This window comes from Apus apus, chromosome 1 (genome assembly GCF_020740795.1).
Source record: "Apus apus isolate bApuApu2 chromosome 1, bApuApu2.pri.cur, whole genome shotgun sequence".
Taxonomy (NCBI): Eukaryota; Metazoa; Chordata; class Aves; order Apodiformes; family Apodidae; genus Apus; species Apus apus.
The window spans coordinates 98,233,412-98,255,443 of NC_067282.1; the positions used below are offsets into that span (position 1 = coordinate 98,233,412).

Here is a 22,032-nt window from a genome sequence, read left to right on the forward strand (position 1 = left end):
CAATGGTCAGCAGCATTACTGTCGTTAATGATGGCTGCACTGGGCACACAGGCTAGTGTAGGACCTGACCAAAACAAACATCCCAAGAAGTTAGGAGAGCTTATGCATCTGTTACAGCAAAACCAGAAGCTTAAAAGCAACTTGATATAACAGCATGTCCAAAGCAGGAGAAATGTTACTTTCACAAACCAATGAGTATAAACTACAGATTGTAATGTGCATTTCCTACATTACACTTTTGATCAGCAAATCACTAATACTTCATAAAATGAGTCAATATCCCTGCCAGTGTCCTATCTCCCACCTTTCAGGTAGGGAAAACAGGGCTTGGGGAGGCCATGAATGACAGAGTGACAGAGGAAATCTCCCACCCCAGCCAAGCATCACCCCATGCCTTAGTGAAAAAGACAAACTGCTCCTCACCGTGGGTTTGACACATGACTGAGCTGACAGGCACCGGCCCACTGACAGCCCTTTCCTCCCTTCGCTGGGGCAGCTGCCTTTAAAATTCCTAATGCAATTGGCTTACCCCCTGGGAAATCAGGGGCTGTGATAGAGTTTTAGATTGTATGCTGCCACATCTGAACTATCATGCCGCTCTGATGCTTTCTGCTTGCATTAAGGTGAGTGGGATTCAAAAACAAAGGGAAAACTATTATGGAAGCAGTGGGAGCTAGGTTAATATTCAGGAGAAAGAGCGGTAAGTCATCAGGTTTCTCTGTTATAATATTTGCTGACCTACTGAATGGCTGCATGAACTCCAGCAGCCAAGTGGCCTTCTTGTTACCTGACCTGTGAAACTACTAAACTGAGAGAAAATCAGGGCTCTGTTGAAGAATTTGCTTTCTTTCTAAACGGAGTACTCCTGGAGAAATTAATCATCCTGGGCGTGACACAGGAAGAAGGCAAAGGTTTACCAGTGCCTACATGCTAAAATAAGGAGAGAAAGGTTTAAAAATTAAGATACTGCTGGACTTATGCTATTTTTGCCACATGAGAACTGGAACCACAAACCCATCTTCTGTAAGCATGGATACAAATGTCTGCATCCAGAATGTACTGCAAATAAATCCGAAATTCTCACTCCTCTTTGTCAAGAAGGTTCCAAGAAATCACATCTTCTGGAGCCATAAAAGCCAGAATTACATTCGTAACTTGAGTAAATTCTTTTCGAAGGTCCCACTATGGAAACTCTTATTTCTTATGTAGACTAGAGGAAAGTCAATGGTGGAATCATGATTTAGGAAAAATGAGTCCTATAACTCAAAAAAACCCCACCACGTGGCACATATCAAGTGACAATGACAAGATTTCAGTTTTAAAAATAATTCTCATGACAGCTGAGCACAACTACTAGAGCAATACATTTTTTGTTAGGAGAACAGAAAAACTTGCACACAGGTTCTTTTTAAGCAACTTACTAAGGAGTTTTCTGAAGAAGTAACTGATGGTCAGCAAGACTTTTAGAACATGATGTAACCCCAAAAAGACAGAAAACAGCTAACATGGGATAAGTCTTAAAAAAAAAAAAAAGGAAAAAAAAAGCTGGATTACTGAAGTCCTATCAATCTGATCTTAGCAATGAGCAAAATGATGAAAAAAAATATTAATGAAGCTTATTTAAATGATTTAAAGGAGATGGAATAATTAAGGCAAATCAATATAGGTTTGTGGTCAATCAGCCATGTCCAAGTTGATTTTTAAAAACTGAAATTAAAATTCACTGAGTACTGATGAAACTGAAAAAACTCACTGAGATTCTATTAAATAACATGAAAATACTGTATAGTTCTTTAGATAAAAGGTTTTTACCTGAAAATATTTAAATAAAAAAGTAGCAAGATGCAAACAATTAAAACAGCAGCCATTTTACATGGTTTTCAAGATATTCAAAATACAGTTTTAAGAAAAAAAACAATAGCTTAGTATTTCTTTTCATCATGCACCATGATGGATCACACTTGGTACTTTTATCAGTGGTCTGCAGTCAATCAAATAGTATCTGAGAAAATTTTGAAAATGGCACAAGAATTAGGTAGCTGAAATATAATGCAAATGTCAGGTAATTAAGGCATAACAATCTGGATCATCAAGTAGATAATGTATCTGTATTAGCATAAGCATTAAGACCACAAGCCACAGCTACACAATGGAGAATGTTACCCTGTTGCACTGTAATCAGGGAACTGTCAGATGATCTCAATGGATAAGATGTTAAAAGCAAACTCTTAAAATAATGCTGTACCCAAAAAGGGAGACTGCAAAGGGAAAGAATAAAGGCTCTCACCTCTCTATCTGATGCTGATATGTATGCTGCTGGAATACTATGTTAATTTCTGTCATAGACAGATGAGGAAAGCTATCCAAAGATTGTAAAGGGACCAGATAAATGCCTTGACATTAATAAATGATGGGAAAACTACAGAGAAAAATTAAATGAGACTCATCTGTTTAATTTACCAATGAAAACATTAAGAAATTACTTGGTTACCACCATGTAAAAGGAATATCCTCAGGCACTGAAAATATTATACAAAAAAGAATTTCACTCCCTGTTGAGAGATATAACAGCACCAGATGGCTGGGGTGTCAAGTTGTAGCTTCACAAATTCAGGTAAAAAGAGAGAGACAACTTTTACAGAAATGGTAGTTAAATACTGACAACTTTTTTTAATCAAAAGTACAAATGAATTCTTTGTCATTGCCTATGTTGGAGCAAAGATCAGATATTTTTCTACATTCCTGTATCTGTGAAATAATTCAGAGAAGTCTTATGGCAAAAGCAACCCTGGCCAGTCATCATCAGCCTTCCTTAAGGGACTGTAACTCAAGAATCTATGACTAGTTGTAAATTAACCATGAAAAACTAGATGTGCACAGCCATCATTTCCTGGAGCCAAGGAGCTGAAAATATCCTGCTCATTACTGAATGGAATTCCACAGTATTTCTGAGAAGAGAAGAGAACATGTTCTCCATCCTTAAACCACCACTTTTTGATTTAAAAAAATGCAGAGAGAAATTATTTAAAAGATTTTGAATGTGAAAGTTGTTATACCAGCTAAATCAACCAGATGCTGTGATTTCTAGAGCTGTGTATGAGCCATAAGGCTAGTTGTGCTCTTAGATCTATGAATTTGCACATGCCTAAGAGCCCTGTATCTCTGTCTTTTGGCAAAAACATCCAAAATATTGTAACAAGAGACAGAGAGAAAAAGTAGATCAGTAAAAGGAGATGGAATACACAGGCCTGGCCCTGGTTTGATTATATATCATGATCATATTTTGGATAAAATACAAATAACTAAACTATTTGTTGGCTTTTGGAAATTATTAGACTTAATTTTTCAGATCATAAATCACTTTACTATTCATTCAGTGTGTGATTCAAAAGGCTTTTTCTGCAATACCTTCAGTGTAAGGTCTGCTGTTGTGTGCTAGTGCAAAACCTACAGGGCCAAGTGCAGAAGTAGCAGACTGCAAGGGTTAAAAAACTGGCTGTGGTTCAGCCAAGGGTATTTATTAGAAGACTGATGGAGTTGAAAGAACTTACAGATCTAAATCTCATTCACCTAGCAAAACACTTGAATTTGAATTCAGATTAGAGAAAAGTACAGAACAGTGACAAGGAAAGGTCAGTGAACAATGTAAGTGTTGTAATAGGTTGAACACAAGACAGGGAAAATAGATGTGGTAACAAATATGAAACTATCTGGTTGAATTTTCTAGCCTAGTAATATCTGACTACTTTCATTGTATCATTCTGGAATTATGGTTTGCATCTGCTGGAAAACTGAAATCCCTCCATCTTCAGAATATCTGAATAAGATCCTAGGTTATCGAGACCATTCACGAGAGAAACAAACAACAATTAAAAAAAAAATAATGTAAAAAACCCACAAACGCATTGGTGTTGGAGAATGATAATTATTTTCCTTTGCCCAATGCAAAATAATAACAATGGATACAATAGTCATGTTTTAGAAACTTACTACCAAAGGAAAAAGAAGGAATTTCTGTAGAAAACGTGCTTTGTTGCCTCACATCTGCCACATATTGCAGGAAAACAACACCAACTGTGGTTTGATCTGTTGATCACATGCAGCCCTACTTGTACTTTCCCGTTCAGGGAGTATGCATATGTAGAAACAAGTGCCACAGGTCTCCTCTTACCTCGCAGCCTCTTCAGTCTCTGCTCTCTCCTCCTCCTCCGCACGATCAGCAGCATCACAAAAAGCAGCAGGACCCCAACCAAGATACAGGAAATGGTCACCAGCATCTTTAGCCCTTCGTTGGTTGCCAGCCCTTCTTCACTTTGCACAACTGACTTAATGAGTGGAGGGATTGTACCTGGAAACAGTGTCATGATATTAGATGCCTATTAATAAAGATAAAAGATTGAGTTCTCAGGGACTATGGCACATTATATGTTTCAGATGCATGTAGAACATCAAGAAGGATTTGTCATGTCCAGGGTGGACGCCTTGTTTGCATGTGTAATGGCCATGCACACCTAACCAGTCACACAGGTAACAGGGTGCTGACTGCAGAGACCCACAGATTATCAGAAACCAAGAAGTGCATTTGTTAACAAAAGAAAACTATGCCCACTATACATACAAATAGTATAAATTATTTGAAGTCATAGTAAATAATTTCAAAGCTGTAAGTGATCTCAGAATTGCTACCTATGAATATTACTCCTTACTGTGGGAAAATAGCACAGCTGCAACATATTGATACTTTTTGCTGGGCTTTTCTTTGTAAGAATCGTATTTGACAAAGTTCATTTTGTGCTCCATACACCAGATGAATCCTTTGCACAGAAACATTCCTATATCACATCTTAGAGGTGCAGCAGCGATACTAATCTGAAATTCAAAGAGCCAACCTGATGCTAATTTGCTAAAGAGTGTCTGACATTATACTCATCAGTAATACAGAAGAGTAACACTGGATAGAAATAATCAAATTTTGAGAGTAAAATGAGGGAAATGAATCTACAAACTACTGGCATTGGGAGGCAGCTCACTTTTTTCATTTTGGGACATATTTGCATTTTGAATATACTTGGCTTCTTGGTGATACATAATACTTTTTCTTTACTTCTAAAGACGTGAAAAGAATGCAGTACTTTCTTTGCAAGGCTGTGTGGGCATGGAAGGCTTCTCACTCATTTGCTGATTACTATTAAATTGCTGAATGCAACCACAATTGAGGCTATAAAATGCAGATTTCTTTGAAATGGGTAGAAACACACGAGTATGGTGAACTGTGATGACTTTCGATGAAAGCTATTAAATTTTATCCAGCTACTGAAACATGAAAGTGGCTAGTTACTTGCTAAAAGGATAAAGGGTGAGATAGCAAAACAGGCACATCTTTTTTTACATTTTAATTGCTTCATTGAGTGATACAGTTATATCTCATTATGTACCATACAGTATTAGGAAAAAAAAAAAAGTGCTATGATGCAGTACCATGTGAGTGCCCATAACCACAGTGAAAATGTAGAATTCTAAGTCCTGTTTTCTCAGAAGAGCTATTTGAGTTGTATCTAATGAGAAAAGTAGCTCTCTAAAGGGATGAAGATAAAAAGAAAAGCTACAGCAATCCAAATCTGTATCAGGTATTTTGGCAAATCTATTTTCTTGGAATTACATCTTGAATGTTTTTCTACTTCCATTGCAATTCTTCCCTATAATTTTCCTTTTTTTTCTTATTTTCCATTTCTTGGAATAAACACACAGCAGTTTTTTTTTACATCCTGTTTTAACTGAGATGCAGTTTTTGCACTACTCTAAAGGCAGAGAAAATTATTAGTTGAAGAAATGGAAAGTACTTCAAGCTCCTTCAGGTAATACTAATAACTGCCTGTAAATCCTCCTAAATCCTCCTGAATACTGAAGGGCCAAATTCTGCTCTGAATTAAAGTCACACAGTTCATTAGCTAAAGACTGTTGGGTTCATGATTACCTAAAATTATATTGTGCTGCCCTTAATACCTTGACAAAAAACAATTTAAGAGTGGCTTTAATTTCAGTTAAAACTTTAGTGTTTAGGTAAGTGATTATCATTTTCCATACCTCTCCCAAGTAAGGAGCAAACCTCATAATGCTGTATATGGGCAGTACAAGTTTAATTTAAAAAATGTACTGCAAGCTTATATATCCTTCTCATTATCCATTTCTGGACATTCAGCAATTGTATTAGAAATTAGCAAATAAAAAAACTGCTATCCATTGAGAAAACACAATTTCAACATTTCTTGTCATTCTAAGTGTTGGCTAGAATTGGAATTGTCAAAGCTTTTCTCAGAACAAAGTCTTAGATAAATTGGGAGGATTTTTTTTTTCCAGGTCACTTCACCATTTGCCTTTTATTAGCCTGCTTTACTGGTGCTTCATAAAAGTTGTAATCCGAATGTCTCTGACACCATTTCCCCCTTTATAGCAGCCCTTCCAGCATCTCCCATTGCACCTTTTGACTTTAGGACTACCACGTGCTTTCCTGTGCCCTGATGGTTCTTCATGGTAGAATCAATCCTTCATGGGCTAGAATCAATTAGCACAGTTTAATGCAGCTACCAAGTTGATATGATCTAATGTCAGTGATGCCAAGTAGCTGATTTCTGAGCTGGGAAGCTCCTTTGCAGTGCTACACATTACAGCTGCACATTGCTAAAAATATCTCCTTAAGCATTGAGTGCAAATGTTCTGAAAAACAAAGGGCAGGAAGGTCATAAAATCTGTACGCTGAAAAGGGATAGCTGAAATATCTATGAAAGGAAAGCAAAAATTTGCACGTAGATCTGCCATTAACCTTTTGACCTAATTCACCATGAAGCGATTTAAGGTAAAAGATACTTAAGGAGCTCTATCACAGATAACAATCAGCTAGTGCAGTCCAAAAAAAATGACTGAAAGACCACATAACTCCAGCATTTCTACAAAGTTTACAAAGGCTTTATCTTAAGACTGCTAAAGCCACTAAGCTTGTTCTTAGGATTTGGTGTCCTAAAACTTTCATACACGTATTATCTAATCTTCAAAGCACTATCCTTGTATCTGTTTTATCCTAAGGACAGCTGTGACCCCTAGAAGCTGGAAGGCACTAATCTCACATCACAAGAGGAATCCATTGTAGAGGCAGGGTCAACATGTAAAAGCAGAGCTGGCTAAAAATTTCCACTGGCATGCTTTCTGCAAATTAAAAATTCACCCTCCATGAAAGCAAACATTTCTGCATGAAGAATTGATAAAAAAATGTTGATTTCTAATCAGACACACTCTGAATTGCCTTAAGCCTATGCAGCTTACCAAGGAACAAATGAATGGGGGGGGCTGGGATGCTGTAGGGACAAATTTTGCTTTAGAAGCACTGAAATAGTTCTACTAAACCCCTTATGTGGGGGGTTGTGAATAGAATATATTCATTTTAATTAATGATAACAATAATAATTAACTTATCTTTTTAGTTTTGCCTCAAATACAACAAATGCAAAAATCTTAACAAGTGAAATTTGCTTCTCCAGCAATGTTTTCCTCTCTCACTGTGGAGATCAGGATCTGACATCATGCTGCCTCTCTAAGGCACAATATAGTCCTGGCAAAGCATGCTTGACAAACAAAACCATCAATGCTGTAAATGAGAAATTTTGTGGCTGACCAGAAGCAGTGGCCCAGTAAATTTAGTGCTACAAATATTTTTGTTGTTTCATTTTCTCATTTCTAAATTTGTCACACAGCAACATAGAAAATCAAATGTCATGCAGGGCACAGGATGTGAAACCAAGGTAAGTATCATCACTTAACCAAAAAGCAGCTTGACAACATTTCAAATCAAGTCGTTGCAAACATACTTTTGATTTCACTGCTGTCAGTGAGGAGTTTAAGGCTCTGGACCTGCATTTTTCATATAATCTCATTGTAAAGTATAGTTTGAGACTGTTTGTCATATATGTGTAACAATAATGGTGGATGTAAACAAATACCACTGAAAATTGGATGCTGCCTGTAGAAAGACACTTGAAAGAAAGGAGAATCTTCTAAGCAAAGTGAGAAGAAACAAACTCATAATACTTGATACAGTTATTATCGACAGCATCTATACTGCTCAGTAAAACAGATCCTAAGTCTACCTGGCAAGCCCTGGCAGCAGTTGTATAACAACTACTTGGATCTTGTTTTCCAAAGCTCTGAGACAAAATCTTTCATTTTTTTAGAGTGTCTGAAATACTATGAAGACTGTGAGGCAGCTTACCAAAATGACTTTTTCCCAGAAAAACATGAGGGGATGTGCTATTTACTACAAAAGGGTGAGCCATGAGGACATGTCCTATTAATTATTTGCAACTGATGATTGATACCTAGCTCAAAGACTGGGACAGTATTAGAGGATGTATAAGATGCAGAGGTTTAAACCCTGCCTGATTCATATCCCACACTTCTGACTGAGAATGGTTCCTGTTGTTTGCTCTTTCCTGCACTATACATGGGTATTGTCCTGGAGAGTGCTGGTTCATGGGGGACAGAACTGTGGCAGGGCTGTGTTACCAACATAGTTATGAACAACTAACAATTTGCTGCTGTCACTGGACAGTTATCCAAACTTTTTCAAACTTGCTCACTAGTCCTGTTGTTTAATCTAACAGTACAGATGTCACCAAGTGATTGCACAATACAGCACAACATCCCTGGCAACGCAACATTTTACACTGGATGTATCCAGAAAAGCTCTGACAAGTCACACTAGAGCAATGCAAAAGATTGCCATCTGGTGCCATCTGTACTGCCTTCTTCCCAGAAATGTGGCCATTTCCCACTACAGAGTCAGCAGAAGCACACATGCACACATGTGCTACCATCACTTTCAATAGATGTGCCAGGATATGAGCTGGAGTGACTGACAAATTGGTGTGTTTGCCCTTGCTCTCATGTTCTGGTTTTTGCAGGGTGGGCAGTGAACCACAGCAGAAAGGCAGGATGCAAAAATTCCTTCATACCCTGTGCCCCACTGCTGAGCATGACAGAGCCATCTGTCATGGATATCAGTTTTAGTCTCCCCTGTATGTAAATAGGGATAATAGCATTGCCATTGTATTGCCCTTGGAGAATGTTGTCCAGAGGTTTTCCTGGAAGACAAGCTTGTTAGCTGGTCTGTTGTGTCACATAATGGGTTTTGAGCTGTGTTACAAGGACATTGCATGGAATAACAATAAGGCTGGTCACTACTGTCAATAGCTGCAGGAACCAATTGCACAGGAGACAAAAATTTCATGGAAGAGATGCATGAAATGCTAGCGAGTGCTTCTGTGACCACTGGAACTAATGACACCTAGTGTCCTATGGTTACGTGTCTCACGGCTGATGGACTGGTGCTGGAGCTTTTCCTCAGTGATGACAAATAAACAATTCCTCTTTTCTGCCTGGCAGCCTATTGTCATGCCTAACAGATTCAAAAAGGGTTTTATGGGGGGAAGAAAGAAAGAAAGATAAGCAAAAAAACCCACAAAAGAAACTGAAGTAAATAAAAATATATACTTACTGCCATCATAATTGAGAGTCGCAAATTTGGCTTGTTTCTCTGCACAGCCAGCACTGTTGCACACTCTCATTTGCAGCTCATACCAGGTTGCCTCCTGGAGGTCATACAATATGTAGGACTTTGACAGGGATGTCCGCTGAGCGGTTGTCCAGACTGTTGTCCCAAAGGGCCGGTACTCCAGGGTGAAGGAGGTGATGGGGCAGCCGCCGTCATTCCAGCCTATCAGGTTCAGCCTCACTCTCGTGGTGTTGATGCTAGCAAAGAGTTCTTGTTCCTTTGAAAACTGTGGCTCTAGAAGCAATGATACATTTTAAGTGTCATGCTCAAGTATTAGAGATATAGGACTCTCAAGACCACAAAAGTCAGATAATAATTTCTAGGACAATCTTAACTTCATGTGAAACTCAAGATCTAGATATTCAACTTCTTCCCCTTCCCCTCCCCCACTTCTTAAGTCTTTTTTCACATTTTGTACCAGACTCACAAACCTAGATTTTCAAATCCAAATGTGAAAAAATATCCATACATCTCTGCATGGTCCTGACTTGCTGGTATGCATCGACTGGCGTGACATATCATATCAAGCAACTGCCCCTGCTCACTGCTACGTAAAAACCAAAGGATTCAGAACACCATATAGAAACACTACAGAGGACAAATGCCCTGGAAGAATGTCCATTGGTGTTCTAGTCTTGTTCTGGAGCAGAACTGAACATAATTTTGTTTCAGAGCATGGAGGCTTTGATTTAAGGCAAATTACAATTTTTAAGAATTTGCAGGTAAAAATAATTAATGAAAAATTGATATGTTGACATTGCACATGATAAATTTTAAAATAATTTATATGTTGAATGCTGTATTTCTGAGTTAAGATGTTTACATTCAGAAAGGAGATGACACTTCTAGTTACTTGTCCTCTTTTGTGATCAAATGTGTTTTCTGTTGGTACATACATCAAAGGTTTTTTGACAGTTCTATGTAATACAGGACTGATGACAGTAAAAATGCCACATTAATATTAAAATACTGACAGTAGGTGAACAAGACAGGTCATCAACATATGTTATTTATATTAAATATCACTGCAGAACACTTAAAAGTATTATTCATATTTGATTAGCAGAAACAAAATATTTTTACTATTGGGAGTTACACCTAATGAGATTAAAATTATCTATATTTTTAAAAAATTCTAAATAATAAAGGATAATTTATCCAATAAAAGCATTTTTGCCATTTTTGTGCCTTGATGAGATATACCAAAATGTACTCTCTTTTCTAAATTCTGCAAGGATCTAAAAGAAACTGGTGATTTCTGCTGTGTATTACACATTACTTCAACTGGCTCTGTCAATAGCTTTGAACAGAGATAATCCTGAAGTTCTCACATGAACAAGAGGATCTCAGCATTCCAAATCACACAGTACCTGGTTCAGTCTGTAGTTGTAACACAGGTAGTAGATCAGGGCATCTGCTTTCTCATGAACCATTTGGATGTTATCTGAAGCATGTGTAAACCTTACATTTCACACAAAGAAAGCTAGAACACTCAACTTCTCTAAACGTCCCTTTATTTAAGGTCAGCAGACCATCCTCCCTGGCTACTGATCATCTGAGCACATAGGCAGCTGATGTGCAGTCTCCCCTGAGCTTCAGCAAATTGTACCAGTCACATCTACTGCATGCCAGGTCTTCCCTATGTCACTGAGTGTCAAATGAATTGTCCACCTTGCTGTGACAGTTGGGGGATCTGCAACAGCACAGGTGTGATGAATAGCATAAAGAAGGGGAGATCCACCTACCACAGCAAACTTTATTATGAAACTGCTCCCATATCAGAGTGCTTCTCAAACCCAGTGAAGAGATGCAGATGAGGTGTTCTTTAGAGCATTATGTAAAGCTACACTACTCTCCTGCCTTAGGTGTATGAGTTTCAAAAGTGTTTCTTTAAGAGGGCCTGTTGCAAAATTTGCTCATAATCCTGAGACATACTTCCAGTGTGGAACTACACTTAGCAAACCATATTACCCACTGCTCAGAGTTATCTAAGCATTCAACAAATTTTGGCAGTTTCACCTTGCAGAGCATTATGCAAACTTTTCCTTTATTTTTTATACTTATCTGGTTCTAAAGGTGCTACTTGCATTGCTCCTGGAATACCAGCTTGGAGCAGAAACAACAGATTTTCTCTATTTCCTCTACACATAAATGTACTCCCCATCTTCCTTCAACATCCAGACAAATAAAACTGAACTTTTACAAAAGGAGAGGGGTAGTTTGAATTGCTATAGCCTATGATAGTGGAGACAACCTCCCAAATATCTACCAACTCATCTGAGAAAAACATTACTAGAGAAAGAAGGAAGGAATATCAGCCTGTATGTTGTGTCAAGTCCTGCAGCGACAGACTCTTCAGTTGCAGCATGGACACAACCGGAAATGGTTCCAAAGCCAATAATATTAAAATATCCTTGGTTGTCTTCTGATCAAACCAAGATCTACACCAGAATGCAAGAGCTTTAGGTGAGCAAAGGGGATGGAAATCAACGTACCTTTTCCAAGCGTTTTGGCCTCAATGATCTCGCTGATGCGTCCTGGCCCCACTCCATTCTGAGCAGTCAGAGTAAACTTGTACCAAGTGCCACATTTCAGTGTTTCTAAACGGTAGGACCTCTCGCTAGGGCTAATGGGAAAACTACCCCACTGCTCACTGTTATCTTCTGAGTACTGCAAAATATAACCTGGAGGAAAGGCACAGATGGCAACAATAAGCCAGACCAGACACAAGCCACAAATTCTGCAGGTAACATGACAAGGCGTTTTGAAGACCTAACAAAACTAGAAATATCCCATGCACAGGAAGACACACAGCTGTCCTCTAACTAAATGACATCAGGCAATACATCTTGCCTACCCTTAAAACTGCTTCAATACCATTTTTATGATTGCTTCAAAGGGAAAAGAAAGGGGTAGACATTTCTAAATACCCTTCAATCAGCAACAAAGACCAGATGATGAACCTGGACCCTCAAAAATTAGTAGTTAGAGATTACATGTCTGGAAAATCAGAGAAAGTAATTGTCACAACAGCCGAGGGCCTGCTGGAAGAAAGTGATTAGATCTGTAATTAAACCACCACAAAGAGAAACTGCAATTTACTGAAACCTGTTATCACAATAATAGTGAGCATTAAGCACTGACAGCAACACAGACGGTTTTGTTTTTCTTCTTTGTAGCCATTCATAATTGTATATGACTTCTATCAACATATGATAATTTAGTAAAAAGTTGCAATTAATCTGAAATGTCTTACCTCGGATAGAACTGCCACCATTGTCTCCAGGTATCCAGGAAAGAGTAATAGAGGATGATGTAGTTTTGGATACAGTGAGTCTTGGCTGGTCTGGTGGAACTAGATGGGAAATAGTTAAAAATAGAAAATAGATTGAAATTATTAGATGTGATCTTAATCTCTTTTAACAAGTCATTTATCAAATAACTGTTTTGAGTTGGAATGAATGCAAATTATTTCTGTCAAAGTGTCTGTTTAGCTGACATCCTTGGTTAAGACGAGCAGACAAGATCTCATTTTTTATATTTAATTTTCTACACAATTTTGTCTTTCAGTTCTTAACCCTTGCTTTTCTGTGAGCTTTTTGTATCTGTCCTCTCAGATGGAAATGGCATATGAGCTACCCAGCCATTATTTTTCATATCTGTTTTAGGGAGAAGCTGAATTTAGTGGCAGAAAATAGATGTCCACTTGTAAATGATGCCCAACTCGTACACTTGTTTGCTGGCTGTTTCAGCAAAAGGAAAAAAGTAAAAATAATAATGATAAAAAAGAATTATGAGTTTCTGCCAGTGTAATTGTGAAGGCTAACTAGGTAGAGTAGGTAGATCTGTGATTAGAGGCAGGCCCACACCTCTTCCAAATCACACCTTCTATTTACTGAGGATATTGGTACAAAGAAGATAAAACTCTATCAGCAAAGGCTAGACAAACTTGGAAAAGCTCATTTATGCTGCCCCTCATAAACATCATGGCTTGTCTAAACTGTGTGGAAACTGCATGTTTCCCAGGACCAGCTCCTGAAAGAACACAGGAATAAAACATCTCTCATCCTCTACCCAGTGTCCAGTTTCCTTCAGAGGAAAATCTAGCATGAAAGGGCAGAAAAGGAGCCATGCTATATCCCAACAAGTCATCTGAGGTAGCTAGAATTGGGATTGGGAATATGGACAGGGAACTGGGACTGAAAATGGGACTTTTTAGGCTGAGCCTAAGTAACCCCAAATTGCATCAGTGTAGAGTGACTGGGTTCCCAGAGCTCAATGCTCAAGGACAGAAAGTAGCAAAACAGCCAGCTTTCCTTTCACCTTGACAAATCCATCATGAGGCAATATGATCATATGTTAGTTATAGTCTGGAGAGTTCATCTTTGACTTGTGCCTGATTCATGTAGCTAGTCCTGCTGTTCAGGTGAGGGAACCAGAACCATGGCACAAAACCAGTAAGGTCATGGAGCATTTGCTAAAACAGAGAATAATGGCAGGTGAAACTTCAAAGAGCTAGTTGAATATTTATTAGTGCCCTGAAGGGTAAATATTTACTAACACTTCACCCAAGTGTTAGTAAATCTGCAATTCTAAGTTCAGAAAATGAAAGGGAAAGAAAGGGAAGTTCCTGTTTGAAATCCTTTGGACTGCTCTGATTATGCACAGCAGCACTGTGTCTGGCTCATTTTACAGATTGTTTTCTGAGCAAGTGTTACTGGAGATCTCCAAGCTCCTCAGAAAAAGACAAAATTGAGCTTTGCTGTCTCAAGACCAAGGAGTGAGCCATGGACAGTGTCTGCCATGGGAAGAGATCGGAGAAGTATGAACAAAGCTGGGATGGAAAGCCAGGGAGGAGAGATAAGGCAGTCATACCTCCTCCAGCCGTTGCCAGCACAAGCATGGGAGCGGGTGGTCGTGTCTGTGACCACTGCTGGCAGGACCTGCCATTTTCGTGCTGTAGTTGTTGCTCAACAGACTCTAGCATTCAAGCAAGGCAGGACAGAGGACATATATGTTCTGCTGTGTCCAGCAGTTTGCTGCCAGAGGACATTGCCTGCTTTGCCTGGGTTTAAGGGGTAGCTCTAGCCTCAGAATGAAACTCCAGGAAAAGTTCCCACTGCACTACATGCTCAAGTCATCGCAAATGCAAAATAATGAGTGCTGACATGAAGTGGAGGCTGCTGGTTTACAGCTACAGACTAGTTCAAGGAAAAAGTTTATTTTACTGCCCTCACAGCGCTAAACAGTGCTGAAGAAAACAGAAAAGGCAGTTTATAGTCTAAAGGAAAAATTCCCTACATGGGATGGATTTGTTCCATTTTTCTGACTGACTTTGCTGAATCCATGAAGAGAGACTGCGCACACTACATTGTGAAAGATTTATTGTAAAACCTTTCATCACATTTTCACCCTACCTGCAAAAGATGGTGGTACCACATATTAAATTCTAGTTTTTCTCTATTATTTGCTTGTAGTTACTGCGGCTCAATAACAGCAAGGGCATGCAAATATAAAGTACCTGGCGACACATAAATATGAGGTTTCCATTTTATGATAATGTTTTCCTACTTACGGCTGTAGTTGTGCTTCAAACATTGCAGAAGAGCATCTTTAGGCTCTGTTGGATTGTTGGTAAGTTAATGTACACTATGGAATTTCCTTCAAGGCTTAGTGGACTGGTTTATACAGAGTTGCATTGTGGTTGAGACAATTTCTTTCCGTGTTCTCTAATGTCCCTGCTTATTGTAGGGGGGTTGGACTAGATGATCTTTAGAGGTCCCTCCCAACCCAAGACATTCTATGATCCTATGTTTTCACTAGAAATTTAGGTTGTATATTGATGGACAGGAGAGGCTGGCCACAGCATAGCCCGTATTTCTATCTCTGTTATTTGCTTCCCTGTGGTACAACAATTTGCAGTCAACTGAAGTGCTCTTAAGATGTTATTTAGTGTAAGTGAGCACGGAAATCTCCTGGGGAGTGAATTTTTGGTATGTGAATATGTATGCTCTTTTCCACATTACTGTTAATGTGCATGTCTACAGCCTCAACTTTTACACAGATCAGCATCGTAATGGATACATTATGTACATTTCAACGTGCATATCAAAAGTAGCTGGAAGTACATGCTAGTTGAAGTTGTACTGATGTTTCACTTTAAATGCTTCCTCATGTTCACCATCAGTAAAATTCTGCTCTTGTGTAATGTTTTTGTCCAAGGTCTCAGTACAGAGGTAAATTTCTGTTGATTGCTTTTCAGAAGCTAAAGTAAAGGCCTTCAGCTCTTTTTAAATTTTGCAATATTTAAATGATACATGTAACATTACTAAGGAGAAGGCATAAATAAATATTTTCTGTGTGAAGAACTAGAATATAACTGAACGCAAACACTGAGTTGTCTACCCTACAAAAGTTTACATAGATGCAATTCAAGTGTGTGAATGGTTCCACCAGGAGCAAAACATTTGCTATATCATAAAATGTTGATGGCTGAGCCAGAATGACCTGCGTAATATTTTATGCATTCATTATTTTTAATTACATTTGTATTCATCCACATTAATACTTCTGTTTTACGTACAGCTATAAACAGACATAGCTATGCATTACCAGCACATAGCAGTTAATAACTGTGATAACAATGATGAGATAGATCCAACAGTCTTACCTTGTACCTGCAAATTCAAAATTATTTCATCTGATCCCCAGTTATTACTGGCCACACAACTGTAGTATCCAGAGTCTTCTGCTTTCACAGTACGGATGACAAAGCTGCCATTGCTAAAGATGCTTCTTCGCCCATCAATCATCACTAGACTGGGTGTCCCGTTACTACCTCACAGGAAACAAAGTGCATACATTAAAGAAGTTACAATCAAAATTACTCAGAATTGGATTTTTATTTGAAGAAACTAAGAATGGAAAAAAAGAAAGAAAGGGGCAGCAGAGGGAGTGTCCTCTTTAGTACAGACAGCAAAGAAATATTTTCTGTTGGGAAACAACCTGTCATTTACTTAAAGAACACACATAACCTGGCCCAAATTTGAGTGAAAACGGAAATCCTTCTTTAATTATCTGTTGTTTATAAAAGTGCCAAAGTAAGAGTAAAAGGCAGTTCCTGGCTACAAAGTCCATCCTTATAAAATAATAGCTGTGTGTATCAATGCACAAGATGGTTTCATAGCACTGCAGTACCACTGCTTACACACTGCTTGGAAGACAATTACTGAACATGTGTGTTTCCAAGTGACTTCATCAAACTGCAAAGATCTTAACAGAATAATGGAAAACCAAGACATAGAATCATAGAATCATAGAATCCTAGGGGTTGGAAGGGACCTCAAAAGATCATCTAGTCCAACCCCCCTGCCATGTGCCAGACATGTACACTGCACTCCAGGGCACAAGTCAATGCATCAGACACTCTGCTTTTTCAGACAAAAACTATTCACTGTGCCTGAAGTTAAAACAAAAAAGACTCCCAGGTTTTAGTGTTTACTTTTATCCTTCTCCATAACATTTCCTTCCTTTTGATACTTCCTAATCACCGCAGCCAAATAGTTTTAGTTCAAGGAATTTCTGAACTCCTCATCCACTGTGAATACATGCAGCCTCTGCAAGAAGTCCTTCTCCTTCCTAACACAGTCCTCAGGAACATCCACATCACAGCCCTCAAAATTTTAAGCAAATGGTCTTTATCTGAGCTATACATTTAGTTGCTGGTTACCTATCCTTCATCCATTTGACTGTTGGAGCTGGGTCTCCCACAGCTTTGCAAGGGAGGACAATGTCTTTCATCCAGGGAGTTGTCACCGTGCCACTGAATGTCAAAATTCTGGCAGGAGCTGAGCAAGAGAAAGCAAGAAAATCTGAAATGAGGTATTCATTCCTACCACTCTTGGAAGGGAAACACAGACATTAAATGAGAACCAAACAAATCTGTTTCAAGTTCTGCTTTTTGGAAACTGATTTCTTTTAACTCAGAAGATCAGCTGTTTATTCAAAAACAATTATTATGGTTTGAGTATCTGGAAGATGAGTAATGAAAACAGATATGAGGCAGAGGACTGGAAGAGTCCTTGTGGAGAAAAAGAGCAAAACAAGTTAGTGATAATAATTACTGATTTTTATATATTTTATAGTAGAAATTATGGATGAAAACTATGTCCAAAAGGATGCTTTTCTCCAAAATTCTACCAGGAAGGGTCCACAGTAGACACGTATTTTACAAAAGCTAAATTATGGGTACATCACTGTTGCAACAGCTGAGGTATTCAGCAAAATAAGCCTTCATGTATGCACACATTAGTACATTGGAGAGTCTATCTGAAGTCCAAAAATATGAACAAACTCTTCAGTCAGCTTAATTTCTGTCTGCTCTCTTGTCATCTAAATATATCAACAAAAACATCACTCTTGTAGTTTCAGTTTATAACATACAGGAGCACTAGGGATGTGTTAGAACTTCGTCATACATTATTATTCAAGAATGGCCTTTAATAGAAATAGACCTCTTGTTGGCCTTTAAATATACATTTTAAAGGCACATACTGAATACAGATACAGAAAATACTGTATTTTAACCCTAATCTACTTCAGTCATGCATACTGATCAGAACTTATACTTAATAATCCATTTTGCACCAATTAGAAAACCATGATAATTAGCCCCAGCATCAAATATAACTGTGGCAGTTCATGAAAAAAAAATAAAATAAAAAAAATCATGCATAACAGAACAGCATTTTAAGAGTTAAGAGAAATCACTTGAGTGGTCTACAGTTGAATTTGAGATATTTATAAAAAGATTTCACGGCTTCTATATCCAATTTGGACTGTAATGCATACGTTATCTTCAAGCATTTTTGAAGACTGAGCTTCTCAGCATATTTTTGTCAAAATTTTAACGGAAAACACAAGAAGTTGCTGCTTAAAGATTTAGGGTAACAGACAGAGTGAAGGTTTGGTAATGGGACAACATCACTTTCCTAAGCATATTTATTGCAGGAATGCTGCTAAAGTCTTCAGCATGACATGGCACCACTGTTAGAAGACTTTCTGTGATAATCCTTTATTTTTAATAGTTATTTCAACACAAGTTCTTCCTGAAGTCATAGGTTGGCTATTAGATCTCCAAAGCGCAATATTTATGTTGTAGCCCCTGGTTTTATATATCTTGTGTCCTATTTTACAAACCTCACAAAAGCCTAAGCCAGTGGTAAGATCACAGACCATTAGCTCAGAAGTGCATATTACAAAAGCATACTGCACTATTTTTGTGAAAGTACCCACAGCTTTCTTTGGATTATATTATCCCTTTCATCTACTGAGCACTTTTTTTAAAAGACTGTAAAACAGCATGAAAATTCTGAACTCCAGTTTTCTTTATAGCTTAACTTCTAATACTGTTCTGAGACTGCTAGCAGGTACACAAACAAAACTAGAAATAAAATAAATGTCTAGTGAAAATCATCTTAATGCAATAGGTTTGGAAGACTAGCAGGCATTAAAGAGGTTAAAATACCTTGAATCTCACAGACCTCTCCCTTTTGAGCCAAGAGAGCTTTACTGCAGCATGTGGGCAATTCTCCTGCAGGGTTTACCTCTCTGCTATTGAAGCTACTCACATGCCAATCCACTGCCTACCAGCCTTACCTTAGATGGCATGGCACTGAGTAAGAACTGTGTCTGTTCCTATTTTTTGCAAGTTACCTGATCATTAATTAAAAATAAAGAGGTGCCTTCAACAGAACAGTGCACTCCCTTTTGCTAATGTAGTTTTTTGCATGTTTGTTTGTTTAAAGGATGTAACTTATTACCTAAGCTTACTGTCATAGAATAAGAAATGGGCAGAAATTATTTGCAAGACATATTTTTTAAAAAACTATTTTATTTTATTTTATTTTATTTTATTTTATTTTATTTTATTCTCTAGAGTTAAAGCTGAATTTTAAAGGCAAACTGTACAGGGAAACTGAACAAGAGCTATGACAGTTCACTGCAGTTCAGCTTAATCCAAAATATAAGAGCCATCAGTGAATATTCTGGGTCAGGAGTTTCTTTTGTGTACTTTCTCACAGAATAACATCCTGTGTATTCCAGTCTGATGAACCATTAAAGAAACAGACAAATGGAGTGTGTGTACTATCACGTGAGCCTCACATGTTGTTTAAAAAAATCAAACACACAAAGAATCATAGACTAGGTGGCAAATCTTACACATTAATGCTCAAACAGTCTACAAGAACAGGGAAAACTCAACATTAAAGTCAGAGAACTCTCCCGAGATCAGATTGCCACGGGTCTAGATCTGTTACCATCATATTGCTGCTGGCAAATGCTATACTCCATCAGTCACAGTCAGGAAATAATAAGAACAAGGTGCATGCAAGGTTTTATATATTTTAGATATATTTCATAGGCTAAACCCTAAACTTTCAAGGCAGCAATGAAATGGAATTTAAGGGGCAAGACATAGCCTGCTTACATGGAGACTGAACTTTCATTGCTATATTTATTTTCTGTTTGCTGAGGGGTTTTTTGCTTACTTTTGTTCATTAATTACAGAGAATAACACTTCTGAGAAACAGAGACACTAAATAAATAAATGTTAACTTGAATTCAGCTTTCTTTTAAATTGGACTATCCATTTCACATCAAACCCCTATCTAGACAATCTCATTGTTCTCAAAGGGATTCTTAAAGGGGTTATAATTAAGTTGACACAATTCAATTCAAAGTTAACTCTCATTAGCTGTCATGCTGGTTTCATTACTTGGACAGTTGACTGTGAAATAAGTGAAGAAAAAAAAGGAAGCAAACAACTTCACAATAATGGCCCATAGATGCACTTGCACTGGGGAGTTGTGGTACAATCAGGCTATAACTGTTTCCAACCCTCCGATGTGTTACTAGCTTCAGACATACTGGGGGGTCAGAAAGGTCTTAAAGGCTACTACAGAATCACAGAATCATCCTGGTTGGAAGGGACCTTAAAGATCATCATGTTCAACCATAAACTATTAGCTCTGCCCATCCTTCTTCATTGCTCATCCACTGCCCTTATCACTGATTATCACTTTCTCCCAGCTCTCTAAAAGAGAGTGGAGTATCACTACTAGCTCTAACATTGACTGCATGCATTCTGCCATCCTTCAAAATAAAGTCTTGTTCACACTGTCTTGTCTATATTGAAGTAATCAATTATTTTTCCTCAAAGTCCGCTTGTATTTTCATACAACATATTTTTAAGTTCACTTATTTGTAGTCATGGATCATGTTAAATAAGCTTTGAAGAAGCAGAATTAAATTCCAGCTTCTGGTAACTTTGTTCAGTTTAAGTACATGTGGGTCAACTTGTAACTTCTTTATTTTTTGACAAACAGAGCAATCACATACTACATTTCCTCATAATTAGAGGATTTGAATTTTGGTACCTGCAGACTCTGCATTGTTCTGCTTTCATCCTGTCTGAACACTTCCCTCTTTTTTAAATGCATAGGCTATGAAGAAAGAGAAATTCTATTGCACTATGTACCGGGGTCCCTGCACAATCCTAGGTTTGCCTGCATCCTCAGTCTCTTTCTATTGCACCGTGTTGTTATCTAATTGGTTTTGCTCATATTTGAGAATCTATTTTCATGCCTGTTTTTGTTGCCTTTTTTTCTACACATTCATTACACACAGGTAACAACTGGTCTAAAAGGAGAAGAAAATCTTTGCCCTGTTTCCCTCAGGGTTTTTTTAATTATCTTCCTTCACAGATGTCTTTTATACTCCTCATCCTCCTTTTAAGATCTCAGCTTTGACCTCACTGTTATTCATAATGCAGTATGCAGTCATCCTACAAGAAATTCAACAATGGAGAAGCTCTAGATATTTCAGATCCTTCAGACTTTTCATAGTCTTTCAGACATCCTTCAGGTCATGCCCCTAACATTGTGTAGCTACTAAGAGAAAGGATCTTCTGAAAGACTGTACAAAAAATGTCAGAATGAAGCAGAAAGTGAGGGTGACTCATCTCAGTTAGAAAAAAAAACCAAACTGTAAGCAATGCATGGGGAACAAGCATTTCCCTGTGTGTTCTGACTTAGGCCTCTTTACCTTGCTAGACCCTTCCAGTCTTTACACTGATAAACCTTTAATCGTGTTGTACAGTAGTAACACAGGAGTTACTACAGGCTTCTCACAGCAATGTCAGAAAATGTCCATCTCATATGATAAAAGCTTTAGTGTAGAGAAAGGACACAAGAGAAAAGACACGAGAGTTCCAATCACAAGCCTGAGGAACCCTGTTTGCAACTTCTAAGCATTGGGAAGCTATGTCATGTGTTGAACTAGTACCCTCCAAACACCATCACTGCCATCCATGACATTAGCTCTGACAATTAATCTATCATCATGAAACTGGTTATCTACCACATAGATAG

At 38.0% G+C, this 22,032-nt stretch overlaps 1 protein-coding gene across 3 annotated transcripts in view; it reads right to left on the reverse strand.

Moving 5' to 3' along the window:
• DSCAM (DS cell adhesion molecule) overlaps nt 1-22,032 on the reverse strand; it is a 495,043-nt gene that overhangs the window by 37,137 nt on the left and 435,874 nt on the right. For 2 of the 3 annotated variants that reach the window (XM_051641267.1, XM_051641277.1), the window contains exons 22-27: nt 17,331-17,448; nt 16,272-16,435; nt 12,858-12,956; nt 12,097-12,285; nt 9,545-9,835; nt 4,172-4,348 (exon numbers count right to left, since the gene is read on the reverse strand). In XM_051641267.1, coding sequence (XP_051497227.1) covers nt 4,172-4,348; nt 9,545-9,835; nt 12,097-12,285; nt 12,858-12,956; nt 16,272-16,435; nt 17,331-17,448 — 1,038 coding nt within the window. Of the gene's footprint in view, nt 1-4,171; nt 4,349-9,544; nt 9,836-12,096; nt 12,286-12,857; nt 12,957-16,271; nt 16,440-17,330; nt 17,449-22,032 lie in introns of those variants that run through there. The other variant, XM_051641287.1, reaches the window with a different exon arrangement.